Here is a 23,169-nt window from a genome sequence, read left to right as displayed (position 1 = left end):
ATAGTAAAATCACACCAGTAGAAATTTTCTATGACTTATCCAAAACATTTGATTGTGTGAACCATGACATTATGTTACAGAAATTACAATTATGTGGTGTGAATTGAACAGCATATGAGTGGTTTACATCATATCTACAGAACAGGAAGCAAAAGGTTTCTTTATATGGTTTGAGTGATTTAAGGAAGTTTCCCACTTCATCTAACTGGGATGGAATTACATTAGGTGTTCCAAAGGGTTTGATCATCGGTCCCCCTCTGTTCTTGATATATGTGAATGGCCTCCCTTCTTATCTGAAACAAGAAGGTAAATTGACACTGTTTGCTGATGATACAAGCATCATTATTAATCCAGTAAAAGAAACTTCAATAAAATGATACAAATAATGTCTTTGGAAAAGATATTGATTGGTTTTCTGTGAATGGACTTGCTCTGAATTTTGGAAAAAACACAGTACATCCAATTTTCTAATGCAAGGAGTACAGTTCCTTCAATATATATAACACATTAACAGAAGTCAGTAGCTAGGATAGTCTGTACTAAGTTTTTGGGTGTACATATAGATGAAAATCTTAATTGGAAAATTCATATTTTGGACCTCCTAAAGTGACTAGGTTCAGCAACTTCTGCAATCAGAGTAATTGATAATATTGAGAATATAAAAATTAGCAAGGTAACATACTTTGCATACTTTCACACTCTGATGTCATATGGAATAATATTTTGTGGTAACTCAACACCTAGCAAAAGGTATTCACTGCGAAAAAGAAAGTGGTCAAAATAATGTGTAGGGCTCATAGTCACACAAGTTTAGGAATTCTTACAACAGCCTCACAGTAGATTTAATCAGGAATCAAATCCGTTCTCAACAACATGGACCAATTTAAAAACAACAGTGACGTTTATGATTATAGTACCAGAAGAATAAAAGACTTACACTATCCTCTACTTAACCAATCTTTGGTGAAGAAAGGGCTAAAATATGCTGCTGTAAAAAACCTTTTGGTAAATTACCAGATGAAATAAAATGTCTGACAGACAACAGTAATAGTTTCAAAAATAAATTGAAATCGTATATCCTTGACAACTCCTTCTGTACCATAGATGATTTCTTGAATAGGAATGAATAAATCTGCAGGCGTAATATATACATTTTGTGCCATTTAAGGGAATGGGGTAGGTAAGCTTAAAAAAGAAATGTGATTCATTTGTGCGTTTCTTATGCATTTCATACATTCCACATCATAATGGCTTCCGTGAGACTGATCAGTGGAACATGTCTACATATACACCTACATCTACATCTACATGGATACCCTGCAAATCACATTTAAGTGCCTGGCAGAAGGTTCATCAAACCACCTTCACAATTTTCTGTTATTCGAATCTTGTGTAGCATGCTGAAAGAATGAACACCTTTATCCTTCTGGACGAGCCCTGATTTCCCTTATTTTATCATATTGTTCATTTCTCCCTATGTAGATCAGTGTCAACAAAATATTTTTGCATTTGGAGGAGAAAGATGATGATCGGAATTTCATGAGAAGATTCCGTCGCAATGAAAAATTCCTTTCTTTTAATGACATCCAGCCCAAATCCTGTATCATTTCAGTGACACTCTCTCCCATATTTCTGGATAATGCAAAATGTGCTGCCCTTCTTTGAACTTTTTCTATGTACTCCATCAGTCCTTTGTGGTAAGGGTCCCACTTCACACAGCAGTATTCTAAAAGAGGATGGACAGGTGTAGTGTAGGCAGTCTCCTTAGTAAATCTGTTACATTTTTAAGTGCCCTGCCAATAAAACACAGTCTTTGGCTAGCCTGCCCCACAACGTTTTCTATGTGTTCCCTCCAATTTAAGTTGCTTGTAATTTTAACTTGTAGGTACAGTATTTGGTTGAATATATGGCCTTTAGATTTGACTGATTTACCATGTAACCAAAGTTTAAAAATACTTTCAGCACTCATGTGGATGACCTCATATGTTTCATTATTTAGGGTCAACTGCCAATTTTTGCACTATTCGGATATCTTTTCTAAATCACTTTGCAATTTTTTTTATTGTCTGATGACTTTATTAATCAATAAACGACAGTGTCATCTGCAAACAACCAAAGACGGCTGCTCAGATTGTCTCCCAAATCGTTTATATAGATAAGGAACAGCAAAGGGCCAATAACACTACCTGGGGGAACACCAGAAATCACTTCTGTTTTACTCAATGACTTTCCATCAATTACTATGAATTGTGACCTCTCTGATAGGAAGTCACAAATCCAGTCACATAACAGATGATATTTCATAAGCACACAATTTCACTACAGGGCGATTGTGTGACACAGTGCAAAATACAGAATGGATCTCAAATGCCTTGTCAATAGCACTCAACACTTCACAAGAATGATGTTTTTTAAACCCATATTGACTATGTGTCAATAGACCATTTTCTTTTAGGTAATTCATAATGTTCGAACCCAATATATGGTCCAGAATTATGCTGCATATCAACATTAATGATATGGCCCTGTAATTAAGTGGATTACTCCTACAATCTTTATTGTAAGTAAGTAATTAACTAACCAACTAACCATCCTGTGGCACACCATGTCACTAGATAATGATCTCAAGTATATGACAAATTCTCACAGGAATAAGCTCCAAACTGTTGTGGCTGGAATGCAATATCAATTACCTTGATAGCATTGACACATCATATTTCAAACTAGATACTCTTCACACAATGATCATTGTTAACTTAAAGTGTGACACTGCAGTAAATGCAGCGAAGTTCTACTTTGCATTAAAATCAGTAAAAAAAATACAGGAGCCTGAGTATTTAATGCTGATCTAAAAACACACGTGTTATAGTTACATGACAGATCCTCACTTGCATGTTTCACTCTGTCACCACACACAATTATGCAATGAAAATGGGCTTCAATGCTGTAAACTCAGGCAGTAATGAAGATTCACCATATTGGTTTGTAATCCAGAGGTAGCACACATTGAGCAACAAACATTACTCCAATTCCAATGGCCTTCATCAACATTATTTACCTGATTTCACAACCTGTTGTTTCCAGAAATTTATCTCAGAGTCTTGTGTAACAAAATAATTCATACTTTTTATTTCCATCAATGAGCAATTCATCTCCCTCTAGACCATGGATCACCTGCTGGATATGGCCTGCAAGTCACATGTGGTACACCATTGATCTGATGGTGGCATGTCCCTCACCAGTCATTCTTTTAAATCTATCTTTTTTAGTCATGTTTCATTCCTTCCCTGACAGAAAAAGGTGGCCCTTATAGAACATAGTTCTTTGGAGCTGAAATAGTCCATGTGGAATTGTGGCAAGGGGATCCCAATTCAGAATAATAATTTGTGTCATGGCATGTTATTTTTGAACCTGCATAACAAAGCAGTCACAGCAACAAGAGCTGCACATGGGCCTGCAGGAATGATACTGTTTAGTTGTCAGTGGTTTGTGTATTCTGCAGTACATACCTTGCATCAGTGAGCATCAACCTACTCATTTATGCAGTGAACTTTTTGTGATGAAGGTAAGCAAAACTTTTATGTATTCTTGTGACCGAATAAGCATTTACTACATGATAAACAGTCAGTTTCAGTATAAGAAAAGTATGAAATTTACTATTGCCCTTATGTGATGACGATGATGGGTTTGCAGCCCATGGTACGAACAAGTCTGTACACCCTTGCTCTAGAGTCTTAGTATTCTCTGACATTTCCCTGATTATCCCATAAAACTCAGTTCCCTCAGACTTCTCAATTTTCCAGATTTTACATTGATTGACCTCCCTGTATTATAACAAAAATGGTAGGAGTAGCAAAAATGGTAGGAATTTAAAAACCCTAAACAGAATACATATTTTGGTTGCAGTGAATATCTCTCACTATTAGTCAGATATTCACTATTCCAATGAGACTGAAGCAATTGAGGAAAAGGCCATATTAAAAAAGTGCATCATTGTCTCGGTAATTTCATTTTTGGAGCAGTTTGAGAGCATGTTGTAAGGTAAATATTTCATTTGATCAGGTTGTTAGTGTAAATATTACAAAAAGAAGACATTAGTCTTGGAAAAATCCTCTGAGGAGAAAAAAACTGGCAATTACCATGCAACAAGGACCCAAACATGTATTTGATATCATCAACATAAATTTATACAGTCTTGAAAGATGGACTCAGTATTATAGTACACTTCTTCTGATGATAGCGTTATAGACTATTGTATAAAACTAAGCTGAGGGCTTCTTTAGTTGAAACTTTTCTGTGTATATGAGACAGTGAAAAATGTGAGTCATTTGCACATTTCTACGTATCATGTGTAAGAGTCTTAGTATTCTCTGACATTTCCCTGATTATCCCATAAAACTCAGTTCCATCAGACTTCTCAATTTTCCAGATTTTACATTGATTGACCTCCCTGTATTATAACAAAAATGGTAGGAGTAGCAAAAATGGTAGGAATTTAAAAACCCTAAACAGAATACATATTTTGGTTGCAGTGAATATCTCTCACTATTAGTCAGATATTCACTATTCCAATGAGATTGAAGCAATTGAGGAAAAGGCCATATTAAAAAAGTGCATCATTGTCTCGGTAATTTCATTTTTGGAGCAGTTTGAGAGCATGTTGTAAGGTAAATATTTCATTTGATCAGGTTGTTAGTGTAAATATTACAAAAAGAAGACATTAGTCTTGGAAAAATCCTCTGAGGAGAAAAAAACTGGCAATTACCATGCAACAAGGACCCAAACATGTATTTGATATCATCAACATAAATTTATACAGTCTTGAAAGATGGACTCAGTATTATAGTACACTTCTTCTGATGATAGCGTTATAGACTATTGTATAAAACTAAGCTGAGGGCTTCTTTAGTTGAAACTTTTCTGTGTATATGAGACAGTGAAAAATGTGAGTCATTTGCACATTTCTATGTATCATGTGTAATTTAGAAATACAGGTGTTATGGATAGAAAACAGTAAATTTGTAGAAAGGAGTGCATAATTTATTACTTAATCTCTTAATGGTCCTATTGATACTTGTAACTTAGAGCATCTAAAGTTTTTAATATTCCATGTACACTTTTAAACATCCTTGTATGTCTAAAACTACTACACACAGTTTTACAGGTATTTTCATTTGGTTCTCATGTGTCACTCTGCAGTGTCTAAACTATTTTAAAACTGATTGCACATTACGCATTATTATTTTATTTTTTGTTGGCATTTCCAAATTTTCATCTTCTAGTACTACATTTGTGAAGTGGATAAAATGGGAATAAGGAATGTATAATTTATTCCTTATTTTACTAGATTCCATAGATATTTCCATTTGTTAATGTATACAGTTCTTATAGTTGATCAATAGTTTTGAACATGCCAGTAAACCTAAAACTGTTATACACATTCTTGTGGTTATCATGATTTCTTGTCAAATCTTCAAATTTCACTCAATATTAACCAGATAATTTGGAACCAGGTAATACATTTGTCATTATCTGCCTTAGAGATTTATACAAACAAGTATTATCATTTTCTTAGTGCAGCAAGTAGCAAGGATGGTAAAGTTTTATTCTACAGCCTTTCTGATACTACATCCAGTATTCTTTACAGTATTTTAAAAATGTCAATATAACAGCAAATGTTTCTCATTGATTACAATGAATGAAATTATAAGTTCAGTTCAGTGGAAAGGTCTAATAACTGTTTGAGTTCAATTATTTATGCACAGTTAAAATATTTAATGTACAAATGTAATAATATTTAGTAAACATTTTTTACACTTTTCTTATAAATTAAAAAACTCAGAAGTAAAAAATAAATATCTTTACACATTTTGTGGACAGAAAATATGTGATAAATAAATAGAGCTAATAACTGTACATAACATATTTCTGTCCCTTTGGCAGTGATCACATCTCATATCTTGAGAAAATGTACTTCATACGCAAGGCAGTAACTCTGCTGAAATTTATGTTACACTATTATTGAATCAAGGAACAGGTACTTGAAATGTTCTTTTGACCACATTTATGGAAAAAGTGCAAGCTGAGACATGATGAGATATAGGATGCCTGGCAATGAATTTCACTTCCCAGTGTCCTTCTGGTAAGTCTGCTTCTAAATCTTTTCCCCACTGCGGGAAAGACTCTATGTTCCTGAAGAAGAAAAATTGGTTACCCTACATAATAAACAAGAAAGAACTGTAAACCATCAACAATTTAGAAAATATAATGTGGAAAGAAAAATAACCTTAGTATCCATAAACACATTTTTATAATAATCAAACTATTGACACAAGCCTGACACAAAAAGTAAATGTATTGGTACTATTACTTTTAGGACAGATATTTATTTTGCTGGAAAAAATCATATTCTGAAGTTGTGCACTGTGCAAGTGAATATAAGAAAATCAAGACACCATTAAAAGATTGTGTACATTGTGAAATATAATGAATCTAATGGTCTATATGAAGTGGAAAATTGTTAAAACTATGTGAATTAAGACATATGTAAACAGGTTAATGCAAATAATCTTAACATATATAAAAGTTTCAAAGATTGCCCAAATGTGGAGAATGAGTTCCTTGTACTTGACAATTCTATTATTATAAACATCAATGTTTCAATGGATGAAGTTGATATTTGTCCCTGATTTAGAGTGCATCATATTAACAAACACTTGGAAAACTTTCTGAATGCCAAAACTCAGTAGAGGAGAGGTCTAAACAATGCAACAATGTCTGTGAAAGTGGCTCATCTATCTCAAGACAACTCTTCTTTATGTTACACAGAAGGTGAGCCAATTAGCGAAACAAGAATTGTAATTACAACAGGCAAATTAGATTTATCAGAATCAGACTTATTCCTAAGGTGAGCTGCACAAAGAAAATCATTAATAAATAGCTCCTTAAATGGAATAAATTTCTGTGTGTGAGAACGGTGAGATAGTTTAGGATAAGTACAACATTATGAAAAGGATAGTTGCTGCTTGGTGTGCAGATGCTGAGTCATAGATAGGCACAAAAAAAAGACTGTCACACAAAGCTTTCAGTAAGTTCTTTTTAAACTTCTTGGCAGAGTAGAACAGTGTGCTCAAACAGGGGTGGAATCTGGAACCTTGTCTTTCATGGACAATCCTGTTACTGACTGCATTTTCCAGGTATGACTCATAACCTGCCTTCAGATATTGACTTCTACCAGTACCTCTCACTTTCCTTTCACAGAAGCTCCCTTGCAAACTCAGTTCATGAGAGGTGTTTCACTCTGCAGCAGCATGTTCAGTTCTTACACTGCTGACATAAAAGAGTGTCATCAAAAGCAAATATGTTTTATGTTAATCTGCTAGCATAGGTAACTGACCTTCTTACTGCTCCATTAAAAGAACGACTATTTGCTTACCAACCACTTTCTTGTTGCTCTGTCGAAAGAATGACTGTGCACTCCACCCCAAGTTTGAATTTTTTCTTTTTTACAAAATGTGGTGCTCTTGTGTTGCTAACAAATTTCTAAGATCTGAACTTGAAATATCCTTATGACTCAAAGAATACATTACATAAACCATTGCTCCACAAATTTCCACATTCAGTCTTAGATGAGAATTTCTTGTTTCTTATACAAATTCTAGCGATGAATTTCTCCATTGCTTATTGAGAAACCTTCAAAATTCAAATACTTTTGCATTAAAAGTTTTTGTGGCACTGCCATAAGTTGTATAAATTGGAAGCATAGTTTTGAAAATATTTTTTTACCAAAAGAAATCCCGGTCATTTTTTAAATTTCTTTTTATTTCCTTGGCTGTATATCCAATTGTATTCAAGTTCAACTCACAAAAATTCTTCAGTTGGTTCATTTCTTTCATTAATAATTTGTCTAGTTTCTTTACAAAGTTCTCATTGTACATTATATTACTTCAAGTACAGTTGACTTTTAAGCTAATTTTCAATCTTGCTCATTTAAGTTTTTCCATTAGTTCTCAATGTTTATCTGCATTACAGGCAGTCAGTACTAGGGAGAGTCTTGAAAATTTTAGACTGCCATAGTTCTAAAAATGAATGAAAATTGTTTTTATACAACAACTACTTTCTAATGTTTAGCAAGTTGCTTGCCATGTTGTTTGTTTGATTTGCTCTAATAGTTTGTTACTTTTCCACGCTATCACTTTTTTATGATTTTTAAGTTGTCATGAATGCTAAACATTATGTGGATTGGCTTAAAAATACATTTGGCAAAGAAGACACATCTAAGGCACCAATTTATAATTGGTAAAGTGAATACATAAAAAAACTGCAGTTCATTGCTCCGTAGGTTTCTTATTGAAAATAACCATGAAAACAAATGATGTAAAATCTAAAATAACATACCGTGACCAGTCAACACTTGTTCTCGGTTTTGGAAATTCAATATAGGCCGTACTCCTTCCAGGATCCAAGTAGTATGTAACATTTTTTGGACATTGAATAACTGGCACTGGCCATGCTGGAATACAAAGAATTGTATGTGAAATGTTAAAAGATTGCCACTGCTTTCAAAAGTTTTACACTAACAAAATACATCCAAATATACACATTACACACAGCAAAATATGTATTTTTGTGAAGCATACATTTTTTTCCTCAGTGAAGCAAACAATCGAAAATCGAGGATGGAATAATGACAGTACTCTGGGGAGGATAGTTGTTACTCACCATACAATTGAGAATCTGAGTCACAGGTAGGCATGATAAAAAGACTGTCAAACTAAGCTTTTGACCAAACAGATGTCATCAGAATAGACAACACTGTGTTGTCTATTCTGATGGATGTCTGTCTCACCAAAATCTTTGTTTGACAGACTTTTTGTTGTGACTTGGTGAGTAGCAACTATCCTTTTCATAATATTTTCCTCAGTGAATTTTATATCATTAAATTAGGTTATGAAATGTGTTGTTGTTATGCCTGCAGGTACACTATATCAGTTTAAATTTTTTAAGATTGGAATTTCTCTAAGATTTAACAGGTACCAGCCATTAGTTCTTGAAAGAAGTTATTGGAAGCCTATCATAAGTTGTGATACTTAAAAATTTCCTAGCAAATAGTTTGTTCTGTGAGATTACTGGATACTTGCTAGATGTTAGCAAATTCCTGCCATGATATTTCAAAACAGTCTTCTCAACATCTTCAGATGTATACTGGATAAGGTGCACAAAACTTCTCTATTTAACACACCACTGGTGCATACATTTACTCAGTACCCTGCATAATTTTGTTTTAAAAATCTCAATACATGACAGATCACCTCCCTTCTTGAAGGCCTCATCTTTATCACTGTACTATCACTTAGATGTCTGTAGTGCCCTCTGTACCTGACAAGATAAATATCAATTTTGTATTTATACATTTTGCAGACATTCCAATTCTTTCTGCAGGCTCCTGCAATTGAGATGGTAAAATCTCGATGAATCAAGGTCTCGAGAAAGCCAATGTGCCAGATAGTTGGAACTGTTAGCTCGTGAATCTGTATGAGTGAGCTTTTGATACCCCATATATTGGGACTATTTATGCAACAATAATAATTTTCCTGGGAACATCAGGTTAAAGTGGACTTCAGTACTCCAGCTGAAAACTTGGCATTTCCTGGTGACACATAAGGCAGACATTTACAAGATTCCATGCAAGTGCATCAAATCTTATACAGGGAATCCATCAACACACATCAAGAGCACATTGTAGGAGCACCAGCAGCATACTCATCTCCCACAACTCATCAAATCATTGTATTTTTGTTAGTCATTCAACAGACAACAATTCAACAATAAATTGAACTTTTGGGACTTCATCATCAATTGTCTGAGAACCTCATTAATTAGGACAGAGACATCATTTGAAATCCTGTGATTGGGAAACTTTTGTTATGCATAGCTTATATCCTGAAGATAAAGAAGATAATCAGTCTGATAATGATAAACCAAACTTCCACCATAGAAACTGCTCAGAGTAGCACACAGACTCTTAGCAGCAGCTCATGCACCAAAATAACGCATACACACTGACAAGAAGTACACCACAGGTACACTGTAGGAATCTCAGAAAGAGGAGATTAATAGAGCTTTCCCAGTGTACATCTGAAGATGGGCAGAATATTCTGTGCTGAAATATCGTGGCAGAAAATAATTGACATCCAACTGATAAAGTTTTTCATTGTCACATACACTGAAGAGCCAAATAAACTGGCACACCTGCCTAATATCATATAGAACCTCCCCCCCACCCCCCACAAAAAAAGCACACAGGAGGTCTGCAACATGATGTGGCATTGACTCAACTTATGTCTGAAGTAGTGCTGGAGTGAACTGATGCCATAAATCCTGCAGGTCTGTCCAAAAATCGATATGAGTACAGTGGAGTGGAGATCTCTTCCGAACAGCACTTTGCAACGCATCCCAGATATACTCAATAATGTTCAACTCTGTGGCATTTGGTGGCCTACGGAAGTGTTTGAACTCAGAAGAGTGTTCCTGGAGCCACTCTGTAGCAGTTCTAGATGTATGGGGTGTTGCATCATCCTGCTGGAATTGCTCAAGTCCGTCAGAATGCACAATGGACATGAATGGATGCAGGTGATCAGACGGGATACTTATGTACGTGTCACCTGTCAGAGTCATATCTAGATATCTTACTCCAACTGCACATGCCCCACACCATTACAGAGCCTCCACCAGCTTGGACAGACCCCTGCTGACATGCAGGGTCCTTGGATTCGTGAGATTGTCTCCATAACCATACAAGTTCATCAACTCGATATAATTTGAAATGAGACTCATCTGACCAGGCAACATGTTCCCAGTCATCAACAGTCCAGTGTCAGTGTTGATAGGCACAGGAGAGGCATAAAGCTTTGTGTCATTCAGTCATCAAGGGAACACGAGTGGGCCTTCAGCTCCAAAAGCCCATATCGATGATGTTTCGTTGCGTGGATCACACACTGACACTTGTGATGGCCTAGCACTACAATCTGCAGCAATTTGTGGAAAGGTCACACTTCTGTCACACTGAACAATTCTCTTCAGTCATTGTTGATCCCAGTCTTGCAGGATTTTTTTCCAGCTGCAGCAATGTCGGAGATTTGATGTTTTAGTGCACCGACTATAACACCATGTTCAAACTCATTTAAATGATGATAACCTACCATCGTAGCAACAGTAACTGGTCTAACAATTGCACCAGACACTTGTTGTCTTACATAGGCATTGCTGACCACAGCGCTGTATTCTGCCTGTTTACATATCTCTGTTTTTGGACACACATCCCTATACCAGTTTCTTTGGTGCTTCAGTGTATAACTACTGTGTTTAGCAAAATATCAGTTACAATAGTTTAATTGGTAAGATGTCAGTCAGCTGTACAAAGGAAATAACAACATGTTTCTCAAAGACACTAAAGAATACAAGAACAACTGAGCATAAAGAAAAAGTCACTAAAACATCAAATTATGAACATAAAATTTTATTTGGTGCCTTGTTGCTTTCTGTAAAAAATATTTCTAGGTCTTTCATGTTTCACAATGCCAGTTTGTCTGATTGTCATCAAAAGATTAATAACCACATTCCCAAGGAGAAGCTTGCTATTTAGTGACATTTATGCTTACAATACAACTGTAAATCAGGATCTGAACTGGGGTGTTGTGAACACTGCTGGCACCAGTCCATCTTGATATTTTGCTTACTGCAGTATTGGTGCTTAGGTGACCACAAGAATAAATACTTTTGTTTCTACCTGCAACTAGCTACTAATTTTCCAGTTTTCTGGGAAACACGATATATTTGTATAATTTTGCTGCTTCTTTGTTTTAGTTATTTTATGTGGATTTTTTTATACAGTTTTATTACCACTTCCATGCGGAATATAGTAAACTCACACATTTTTTGTTATATTTTCTGTCTCTACAGAAAGTTGGTTCCAAAATAGCTATATTTCAATCCAAATTAATCTTTCTAGCAGAATATTAGTAGAGAAATGCAACCAAAATAACTACTTTACTTTTTCAGAGCCTCATGGGCGACTTCAGATAATTTGAAATAACCCATAATAAAGCTAATAGGAGAGAATATCACAACTTTATAAGCAGTGGAATCAATAATAATCTCTTCAGGCATTTGAGATGGGATTCAAAGCTAATAATGGACCACTACGTTATGTTGATTTTAGAGGCCATTGTTAGTAACATGGTTTTAGGATTTACCCTGTAATGCTAATATAAGAGGTGACTGGAGGGAAAAGTATTTCCATTCACAGACAACATCTGTAGTTCCTTTTTTCACAAAAAGAATGGGTACAGTTATACATCAGTTACATGACAACTGTTCCACTATGAGGCTTCTTCATTAGACAGATATTTCAGCTCAGCTATAGTTGTACACTTTAATATAATTCCTTAAATGCTAATCAAACAGTCCACAGGTTTACTGCCAGTTCATAGTGTGCAACAGACACAATATTTCAGTGAGCAGACATATCACTATCATCAAGTACGCTGATGAACTGACCTCCAGGGGGCATGTGGCCTCCCCCCCTCAAGCTGCTCGATACGTGATCTGTGCCCGAGGACATGTGGTAGTGGCCGAAGTGGTAATTGTGTCAGCTGCTGTGGTTGGAGACACACTGGAGTGCTCCTGCTGTGGCAGTATTGATGTAGGCACTTCATTTGTCCTGGTTACAAGCTCATTGTTTTTGCTGAGTGTCTTAATTAGGCCAGTCCTGGTTTCCAAGCCTTGCTGAGAATATAACCACAGTCATGGTGATTAAAGTTGTCCCTCATGTGTATTTTGATGGCTGGCCACAGCCACCAACATAATCATCTTTTTTTATTGCTGATATGCACCCTTGGGCACAGACCATGCGTGGAGCATACCTTGGGGACACAAGAAGTCTGCATCGCCTAAAGGTCAGTTCATCAACACACCCGACAATGGTGATAGAATTGATCACTGAAATATTGTGCCTGCTTGCCACTATGAATGAGCAGTACGCCCATGGACTGTTCAGTCAACTAATATGCTGGAAGAAACTGAAAAATTGTTACATTGTTATTTCTCAGGAAGAGCCTTTAAAACTATATGTCTTGTAATTGTTAGCAGTCTAGCGGTAGCACCTTTAATAGTAATCAAAATGTGCTGGGTCCTGTATTTGAACCTCACCACTACATAAATTTTGAATAAAAAATCATCAGCAATGGCAGCCAAAGACTTATGGCATAATACATCTTCTTAATTCTACCATCAGCCTTGTCAAAGAGGGCAGAAGAATGGGCAGAGATTCAGGGCACTCTCTTGTCCTTGGGGTGGGAAACTGCCCCTAAAAGGTGGAATAATCAGCATGATCAACAGCACGAGGATGTAGAAGGCAACGGAAATCACTACCTTAGAGCCACCCAATGTGTATCCACAGGTCACGTGGCCTGTAAATTGAAAAAGTATCATGATCTCTTCAGTGGTAAGAGATTCCAGACTAGTCCCCTACTCAGGTCTCCAGGAGACGGCTGCCAAGGGGAAGGTAACCATGAGAAGAAAAAAAAGAAACTGAATAAACAATGTGGTAGGGAAGCTAGAAAATCTGAAAAGGAAAGTGGTGAGGCTGCAACTACATGTAATGAAGGGGTGGGGGTTCAGTGAAGAGAAATTGAAAGAAGACAAGGATTTGTGGTCAGACAGGTGTAGAGTAATATCAACAGCAGCAGGATTTAGGATACATTATAAACAGGAAGCTTGGACAGACATAAAGGTACTGTTAACAGTTCAGTGACAGAGTTGTTCTTATTATATTCAACAACAAATCATCACCACAGTAATAGCTCAGGTATACATATGAATGTTGAAAGCAGAAGGTGAAGAGATAGAGAAAGTACATGAGGATACTGAATGAGTAACTCAGCTGAAATGCTATTATGGGGGAAGGAGAAGAAGACAATGTTACGGAAGAATATGGGCTTGGTAGTAGGAATGAGATAGGAGAAAGACTAATTGAATTCTGCAATCAATTTCAGCTAGCACCATGGATAACAGAAGAGATACTCAGTTGATTGATGAAAGAAGGAAGTACAAAAATGTTCAATGAAATTTAGGAATCCAGAAACACACATCATTTAGGAATGCCAGAATTGAGCAGGAGAGCTTCTTTGAAGTTTAGAAAGTAGGAGATGAGGAACTGGCAGAAGTAAAGCTGTGAGGACAGGGCGTGAGTCATGCTTGAGTAGCTCAGATGGTAGAGCACTTGCCCATGAAAGGCAAAGGTCCCAAGTTCAAGTCTCTGTCTGGCACACAGTTTTAATCTGCCAGGAAGCTTCATTTAGGAATGAAATAAATAGGAAGTGCTGGGATGCTAGGCAAACTAGCTGCATGGAAAAAAGAAGAAGAACAAGAAGAAAGATTATTGGGAGGCTGAGGACTGAATTAGCATATAGAAAAGTAAAAAGACCTTCAGTGAAATTAAAAGTAGGGACAGTTACACCAAGAGTACAATCGGAATTCCACTGTTAAATGTGGAGGAGAGAGCAGATAGGCGTAAAAAAATACATTAAAGGCCTCTGTGAGGGCATATGCTTCTCGGATGACATGACGGAAGAAGAAACAGGAAAGAGACAGGGGATCCAGTGTTAGGATCAGAATTTAAAGGGGCTTTGGACAAATTAAGATCAAATAAGGCAGAAGCAGCAAATAACATTCCATTAGAATTTCTAAAATGGTTGGGGGAACAGGCAACAAAACAACTATTCACGATGATGTGTAGAATGTATAAGATTTACGATACGCCATCAGACTACCAGAAACATCAGCCACACAATTCTGAAGACAGAAAGAACTGACATGAATGAGAATTATCCCAAAGTCAGCTTAACAGTTCATGCATCCAAGTTGCTGACAAGAACAATATTCAGAAAAATGGAAAAGAAAATGGAGGATCTGTTAAGCAATCGTCATTTTGGTTTTAGGAAAGGCAGTTATAACATTTTGGCTTATAACAGAACTGAGACCAAAGAAAAATCAAGACACATTCTAGGATTTTGTTGATCTGAAAAAAGCAGTATACAGTGTAAAATGGTGCAAAATATTCAAAATCCTGAGAAAGATAGGGGTAAGCTTAAGGGATAGATGGGTAATACAGTATGTACAAGATCAAAAGGGGACAATAAGACTTGAAGACCAAGAACAAAGTGCTCTAATTGAAAAAGGATGTAAGATGGGGCTGTAATCTTTCATCCCATTCTGTTTACTCTGTACACTGAATAAGCAATGCTGGAAATAAAAGAAAGATTCCAGATTGGGATTAAAAGTCAGGGTGAAAGTATATCAGTGATAAGATTCGCTGATGACTGTGCTAGCCTCAGTGAAAGTGAAGAAGAATTACAGGATCTGTTGAATAGAATGAACAGTCGAATGGACTACAGAATATGGTTTGAGAGTAAATTGAAGAAAGATGAAAGTAATGAGAAGTAGCAGAAATGGTAACAGTGAGAAACGTAACATCAGAATTGGAGAACGTGAAGTATACAAAGTTAAGTAATTCTGCTACCTTTGCAGCACAATAACCTATGGTGGACAGAGGACATAAAAAGCAGACTAGCACTGGCAAAAAGCTCATTTCTGGCCAAGAGAAGACTGCTAGTGTCGAACATGGCCTTAATTTGAGAAAGAAATTCTGGAACAAAGCATTGTATGGTTATGGTTGTGAAACATGATCTGTGGGAAAATTGGAACAGAAGGAAATCAGATCATTTGAGATGTGGTGCTGCAGAAGAATGATGAAAATTCGGTGGGCTGATAGATAAGTAATGGAGAGGTTCTCTGCAGAATCAGCAAGGAAAGCAATACATGAGAAACACTGATAAGAAGAAGGGGCAGGGTGACAGGACAGTTTTTAAGACATCATGAATTAACTTCCATGCTCGTAGAGAGAGCAGTCGAGAATAAAAACTACAGAGGAAGACAGAGATGGAATGTGTCCAGAAAATAACTGAAGACATATGGTGCAACTGCTACTCTGGGATGAAAATGTTGGCACAAGAGAGGAATTGTTGGCACACCACATCAAAACAAAATATTACTAATATTTTTATTTTCATGGTCTTCCTACTTTACAGTAATGTTTTAATTGCTAGGTCTTCCTACTTTACAGTAATGTTTTAATTGCTAGGTTGTGGAAAAGAATAAGGTATGTGTTTTAAATTATCTTTTAACAAATCATTTTTATTGATATTAATTATTTACACATCATTTTATAGTGGCTCCTTCTGTGGGTGACTGACAAATATTCCAAATTCAGCATGGTATTTGCTCATAATTTTCAGGACATGATTCCCTGGATACTATGTTTCCAGATTGTGGAAGATAACTTGTAGATCTAAGGATCCATAAATGCATAAGACAATCATATAGTTAGAAATAGGGCTGAGGTGCGAGGAAATAAGACTATCCTCTACAGTTCTTTATCTAAATCATGTCCCAGCTTGAGTTCTGATGTACAGAATATTAGTTATGATGATGGTGATCATGATGATGATAATGATGGTAAGACCTCATTGTTTCAATGGTTGCCACAACCTCAGTTTATAATCAAACATTTAACAAGAAATTGTACCTTATCAAACAGCAGATAATTTTTCTAGATGACTTTTTTGTGGGTGGAATATGTGATTTTCTTGAGTACTTAATAATTACCTGCATGGATCACATATCCAAAATTTGAACACATTCAAGTACTGCACTGGACAGAAAAAAATGATCCAGTCATACAATACATAGGTTGTACGTCTGTGCACATGTTACCAATTGGATATGTGCAGGAATTGCAGTTGCATTAATCACTGTTTTGAAAACTGAATAACTCATTGACATAAAATTTATAGTAAATAATTCTGCATTAATTAATGAATGTAGTTATTTTCCTGAGCTCATATGAATTCTGATCTGCAATTTGTGTAACATGAAAGTAAACAAGTACTCACGGATGCAGTGTCCAGAATTTGGTCCCTGCCATTTTCTGTCACGCCCACATACACGTCGATATTCTCCACGTTGGCGATAGCCATGTGGACATCGCAGCTCGCAAACAGCACCAGCATGGTTCACAACACGAGCATGTCGTTGCTCAGGCTGTACAGAAGCACTACGAGCACATTCCACATATCCATGTGGAGGAATGTCAAGAGGTGGGCAGACATCTCTCATAGCCCCATCTGAGTAAAAGGTATTTAGAATCAGTGGTCATTATAATGTAACTGTAAATTTATTCCAGTTAGTAAATTTATTTATTCTATAATCCAATCAGAGCTCATGTTCTTTCAGTGTCAATAGTTGTGTCAGATCAAATAACTAATGAAGAGGTTCTGAATCAAATTGGAGAAATTAGAAATTTATGGCACACCCTAATATAAAGAAGAGATTGATTGATAGGACATATCCTGAGGCACCAAGAAATCATCAGATTGGTAATGGAATGAAATGTGGTGCATAAAAATTATTGAGGAAGACCATAGCTTTAATACAGTAAGATGGGTCAAATTGATGTATGTTGCAGTAGTTACACAGAGGTTAAGATGCTTGCACAGGATAGACTAACATGGAGAGCTGCATCAAACCAGTCTTCAGATTGATGACCAGAAGAACAACAACAATTGTAGTAGTAGTAGTTTGACAGTTAATTGGAAAGGGGGGGGGGGGGGGGGAGAGGAGAAGATCGAGGAGGAAGGGAAGAGGGAAGAGACAGAGAGACAGGAGGGAGCAGGAGTGAGAGATATATTAAGATTGTGAAAAGAATGCTCACATACACTGCTGGAGCTAAAGTAACTTGTATTTTCTTTTACTTTTTGGCACTATAAATGTGCCTTCTTATGATTTTCCATGTGATGCAAGCTGCAGAAAGAATTTATGGATTATTAATAATTAGATGTGATGTGGCTGTACTCAGCTTGAAAACAAAAATGCAGGCTCAACTATCTACCTTGAAGAAATACTAATTTTTTAACACATTTTGAAAGTACATGACTTATTTTGTACCTCTCTTGGTCAGTGTTCTCAGAGGCATTACTTCCTGTGAACTGGTGCTACATGTATATCCTTATTTTGCAATCCACTGTGCAGTACATAAAGGAACTGATTCCCATCGTGCTACATATTAGGGTTTCTCCCCGTAGCATATGATGCAGTGAGGTGACCCAGTGCTTAGCCATTGGACTTGTGTTGGAGAGGACGACAGTTCAAATCCACATCCAGCAATCCTGATTTATGTTCTCTTGGTTTCCATAAATCCCTTCAGGCAAGTGCCAGGATGGTTCCTTCAAAACGGCATGGTCGTCTTTATTCCCTAATCTGATGGGACCAGTGATCTCACTGCTCAGTCCCATCCTCCCAAATCAACCAACCAACCCATTGCATTTGCTAATGAAGTGCAGGAAGTAATTGCTTAAATGCCTCTGTGTGTACCATTATTAGTCAAATCTGGCCTTTGTGGACACTATGGGAGCAAGAATTCTACACATTGTTAGTTAGATGCCAATATTTCCATTTAATTCATACATTGTCAAGAGGATGAATATCCCTTCATAGATAACTGTTATCAGGGAAGATCCACCTAGTTAACTACTTTCACTGATTTTTGGATGTCTTATTTGAAAAGCATATTCTAGATTTCACATTAGCAATGCTGGTGGACTTCATACTTTCTGTATTGAAGAAGTCCAATATGTTTGTCTCACAACATTGTAAGTATAATTATTTGCATGTTCCATGGATTATAATAGCAAACGCCTTATTATTATGTGGAACAAACTAGTTTTACAACTATAGTATACTTTCTAAGTGAAATGTATGACAACATGCTGAACATTCACATTATTGTCGTGTGTTAACTCTCTCTCTCTCTCTCTCTCTCTCTCTCTCTCTCTCTCTCTCTCTCTCTCTCCTCCCCCCCCCCCCCCCCCCTCCCTCCACTATTCCATTCTCTCTGTCTCAACACACACACACACTACCAATATATAACACACTTATAAATTGTTCTACTGTATAGAAGCAAGTGGCAACTGTATATGGTTTCAGTTTCTCTCTGAAGTTATTTTTATTACCTATTAAATTTTTTACATCATAAAATCAAAAATGTTTTTGACTGAATACTTCACTCCTTTCTTTGCCTCATTATGGCTGTGTGAAAGATGGTGTAGGTCATGTCTCCTGTTAGTAATATATTTATGAATATTTGTGCTGGTGTTGAACTGTGAATAATTGCTGTCTTGAAAATACAGAAAGGAATAAATACATTATTAGGTTACAGTCAGCATACTCAACTGTTTAAAGAGCTGTCTGCAAGAAGTTCTAGGCCTTCTGTGATACAAATGAGTGATGCCGAATGAAAGTTTTGTGGATCAATTTCAATGAACTTTCCATTTAGGTGTTTGAATTGTGCTCTCTTCCAGTCATTAGGAACTGTTCTCTATATGAATAGAAACAGTTCTCTACAGGAAGTATAGAACAATTCCATATATACCCTAATAGGGGCTTGCTTGCTACGCTCCGTACTATGGTGACACAACTCTTATTCATACAATGTCATGTCAGTAGAAGACCAATGTAGCCTCTGAAATCTAATAGACTGACAATAATATGTTGTTATATTGGAAACATGGAGTTATGAACTATAGGAAAGTCAAGGTGTGGGCATCTACAGCCAATAAGGTTTGTTTAGAAAACACTCAACAAATAACATTACTAGTAGTTGGAACACATTTTAAATGTAGGCACTACATGGAAACTAAAATGACTTAATGCACATTTTCTATAGACAATAGATTGAAATTTAAACATTATTTAGACATATCGGTAGGTATTTTGCCCATTTTCTGCATACTGCTATTTTAATCCATTCTTACTTTCTTGTAATTTTTCAAAGTCACACAATTAATAAACCTGGTCATTGGGAATTTAATTTATTTGTAACATTGCTTTTAATATGTGTCACACTTATGTTCTGATTTTATCTCTCAACAGTGTCTGATACCAGTGCTCTACTGCAAATGTTCTTTGCATTGGAAACTCTAACCATTCTTCTACCCTCTGTTTAATTTTTTTTAAATTTTAATTTTAATGTTTTCTGTTTAATTTTCTATTTTATTCTGTCCAGTCTCTCCACAACTATGACAAAAAATGTAGACAGGTGTGACATATAATGGAGATTCATAACAGCTTAATAAGTGAGCTACAGTCAAATACAAATAATGTGATTTCAGAAGTACCCCTTACCTACACAGGTAGTATTATCAGGTGCCAACATATAGCCACCATGACAACTGCATACATATCCTCCAGCTGTGTTGTGGCAGAAGTGTGAACAGCCACTTATGCCTCTACTGCATTCATCAACATCTTCACAACTTCGTTTTCCATCATTGGTTGTTATCTCCCATCCAGTGGGGCATTCTGTTCTGCAGTGGTAAGATCCAACAGTGTTAACACAGCCAAGTTCACAGGGCTGTGCATCAAGGTACTCTGCTTCACACTCATCAATGTCTGTAGATAAATAAGAATACTGTATTCATTATTTTGTGAGATGAAACACTCATATATTTGGATAAACTTACAAGTAACTGTTTTACATGCTGAAAACATTGGAGATGAAGCATCTAATACAGAATTACATTGTTGACATGAGTAATAATACAGAAAAAATGCAAGGTGGAACAATTCCATAGCCTGTAATTCCACTTTGTAAATAATTACTTTTTTCTTTCTTCTGTTTTACACATAAAACATGTACTTTAACTGTATATGACTCTAAATTCCTACATGAGCTGTAATTTTCACAATTTTAGTTTTCAGTGTATAATTTAATCTGCCAGTAACAACAGTATGAATAGTGAGGTAGAAATATTTTACTTAAAGAAATATTCTAAATTTACAGATCAATTAAACAATTTGCACTTCAGAATTTGAACTTGCTGGTAATTAATTGTTTTTCTTTTGACATATTTACTTAATAAGTCCTCAGGTTTATCATTAAAACAACAGTGTTTAACTTTTTCCGGTAACTGTGTAATTCAAAATTTATCTGTGTTCAATAGTATCGTAGTTCATAATGTTCCAATTTGAAATTTTAATTTTGTTGTCTTGTAACTGTAAATCTTCTGATCCCAAAAATGTAGGCTTTTACCAAAAAAATATGTTAATTAGGGGGATATTCAGATTAAAAATATAACTTTCCAGAAAATTCTTTGCAGACCTTTGTAGGTCCAAGAGCACACCAAAACTTCCATGCCTTAAAATAGGACCATAAATTGCACCTATTAAAGAATTTCTGTACAGCAGCTAATCAAGACAGGTTTCTTGCCTCATGTGTTTATGTATTCTGCTCTATTTTTTCCCTCTTTTTATTTTAATATCCAAAATGTTATAACTTCATATTTTAACATTTGTTATGTCTGTCATATGAACATCTTTAAGTAGACATCCTACAGAATTCCCATCCCCCAGTTCTGACCAAGATTTTCACGAGGTTTCCTCTGGTTGTATGGCAAATGCGGGAACTGAGAATCCACTCCCAAATATTCCCAACTGGGACTCCCTTTTGCCCCACTGCCAGCTTGTCTGGTATTTGGCTGAGAACCCAGAGTCAATCTGCATCCAGCTGTCATGTAAGCCTTTGTGTGAGGCTGTAGTCTGTATTTAACATATAAGGTTCCAAGTCGGTCACTGGCTGTCAGTGAGTATACTTAAGTTGTGTGTCAGTAAATACCAAGTTGAGCTTCAGTATCAAAATGTTCATGGTTTCAATTTGCTTGTCAAAATATATAGTTACAAAGATTATTACAGTCAAAGGTACATCATTCAGCTCCTTGTTTAGTCATGAATGGCAACTTACTAATTTCTATTAAGCTATTTAGATCCTACTAAGGCTGCTGACCTGTATTGTAACATTAAAGTTACTCACTACACACTGACATTAGCATATTTAAGAACAATAAAAAGCACCTAGCAGTACTAGCATCATAAGATCTATGAGACCTACAAGGCATTAGATTGGTAAGCTTACAGTGGGTTGGTAGCACTTAAAGTCCTTCTAATTGTTAGGGGATGTAAATCAAAGGAGAGCACAAAATTAAAGAGAGTATCTGGCCACTGTAAATTACAAGAATCAGAAGCATGGATAATGATACTGGTGAACAGAATAATCTTTTTTAGTTTAAAAAAAGCAATATACACTGTTTATAGAAGACAATTCCTTGTTACAAGCAGTATATCTGATACATAAATTTATCAAAGTATGGGAAGTTTGGTTTAGTGATATGAAGCTGGCAAGTTGTGATGTAGTGGTCAGGCCAGGCAAGTAAGGGGAAGCAGTCCAGAGGTCCAAGATACCTCAGCAAGCTGAGCAAGGAAGTGGTTAGGTATCTAGTGAGACAATAAGTACAAACAACCTGGATTTCTCCACAAGTAGCAAGGGATAAAACTGAGTCATCACATTGTTATAGATGCAATGCCGCAAAGCAAGATTGTGACTGTGCCAAAAACTGAAGCTTTGTATATGCATCTACATCTACATGACTACTCTGCAATTCACATTTAAGTGCTTGGCAGAGGGTTCATCGAACCACAATCATACTATCTCTCTACTATTCCACTCCCGAACAGTGAGCGGGAAAAACGAACACCTAAACCTTTCTGTTCGAGCTCTGATTTCTCTTATTTTATTTTGATGATCATTCCTACCTATGTAGGTTGCGCTCAACAAAATATTTTCGCATTCGGAAGAGAAAGTTGGTGACTGAAATTTCGTAAAAAGGTCTCACCGCGACGAAAAACGTCTAAGCTGTAATAACTTCCATCCCAACTCGTGTATCATATCTGCCACACTCTCTCCCCTATAACGCGATAATACAAAACGAGCTGCCCTTTTTTGCACCCTTTCGATGTCCTCCGTCAATCCCACCTGGTAAGGATCCCACACCGCGCAGCAATATTCTAACAGAGGACGAACGAGTGTAGTGTAAGCTGTCTCTTTAGTGGACTTGTTGCATCTTCTAAGTGTCCTGCCAATGAAACGCAACCTTTGGCTCGCCTTCCCGACAATATTATCTATGTGATCCTTCCAACTGAAGTTGTTCGTAATTTTAACAC

The 23,169-nt window shown here is 36.3% G+C and overlaps 1 protein-coding gene across 5 annotated transcripts in view; it reads right to left on the bottom strand.

The window, feature by feature from the left end:
* Positions 1-4,747: 4,747 nt before the first annotated feature.
* Positions 4,748-23,169, bottom strand: part of LOC126269881 (uncharacterized) — a 324,469-nt gene continuing 306,047 nt past the window's right edge. For 4 of the 5 annotated variants that reach the window (XM_049974025.1, XM_049974026.1, XM_049974028.1 and 1 more), the window contains 4 exons: positions 20,299-20,565; positions 17,013-17,243; positions 8,398-8,512; positions 4,748-6,192 (listed from right to left, as the gene is read on the bottom strand). In XM_049974025.1, the coding sequence (XP_049829982.1) occupies positions 6,027-6,192; positions 8,398-8,512; positions 17,013-17,243; positions 20,299-20,565 (779 nt within the window). In that variant the 3' untranslated portion in view covers positions 4,748-6,026. The remainder of the gene's footprint in view (positions 6,193-8,397; positions 8,513-17,012; positions 17,244-20,298; positions 20,566-23,169) is intronic. The other variant, XM_049974027.1, reaches the window with a different exon arrangement.

Source organism: Schistocerca gregaria, chromosome 1 (assembly GCF_023897955.1).
Source record: "Schistocerca gregaria isolate iqSchGreg1 chromosome 1, iqSchGreg1.2, whole genome shotgun sequence".
In the NCBI taxonomy this organism is placed as follows: domain Eukaryota; kingdom Metazoa; phylum Arthropoda; class Insecta; order Orthoptera; family Acrididae; genus Schistocerca; species Schistocerca gregaria.
Note: the sequence above shows the minus strand (reverse complement) of the source record. Positions and strands in the feature narration are given on the sequence as shown.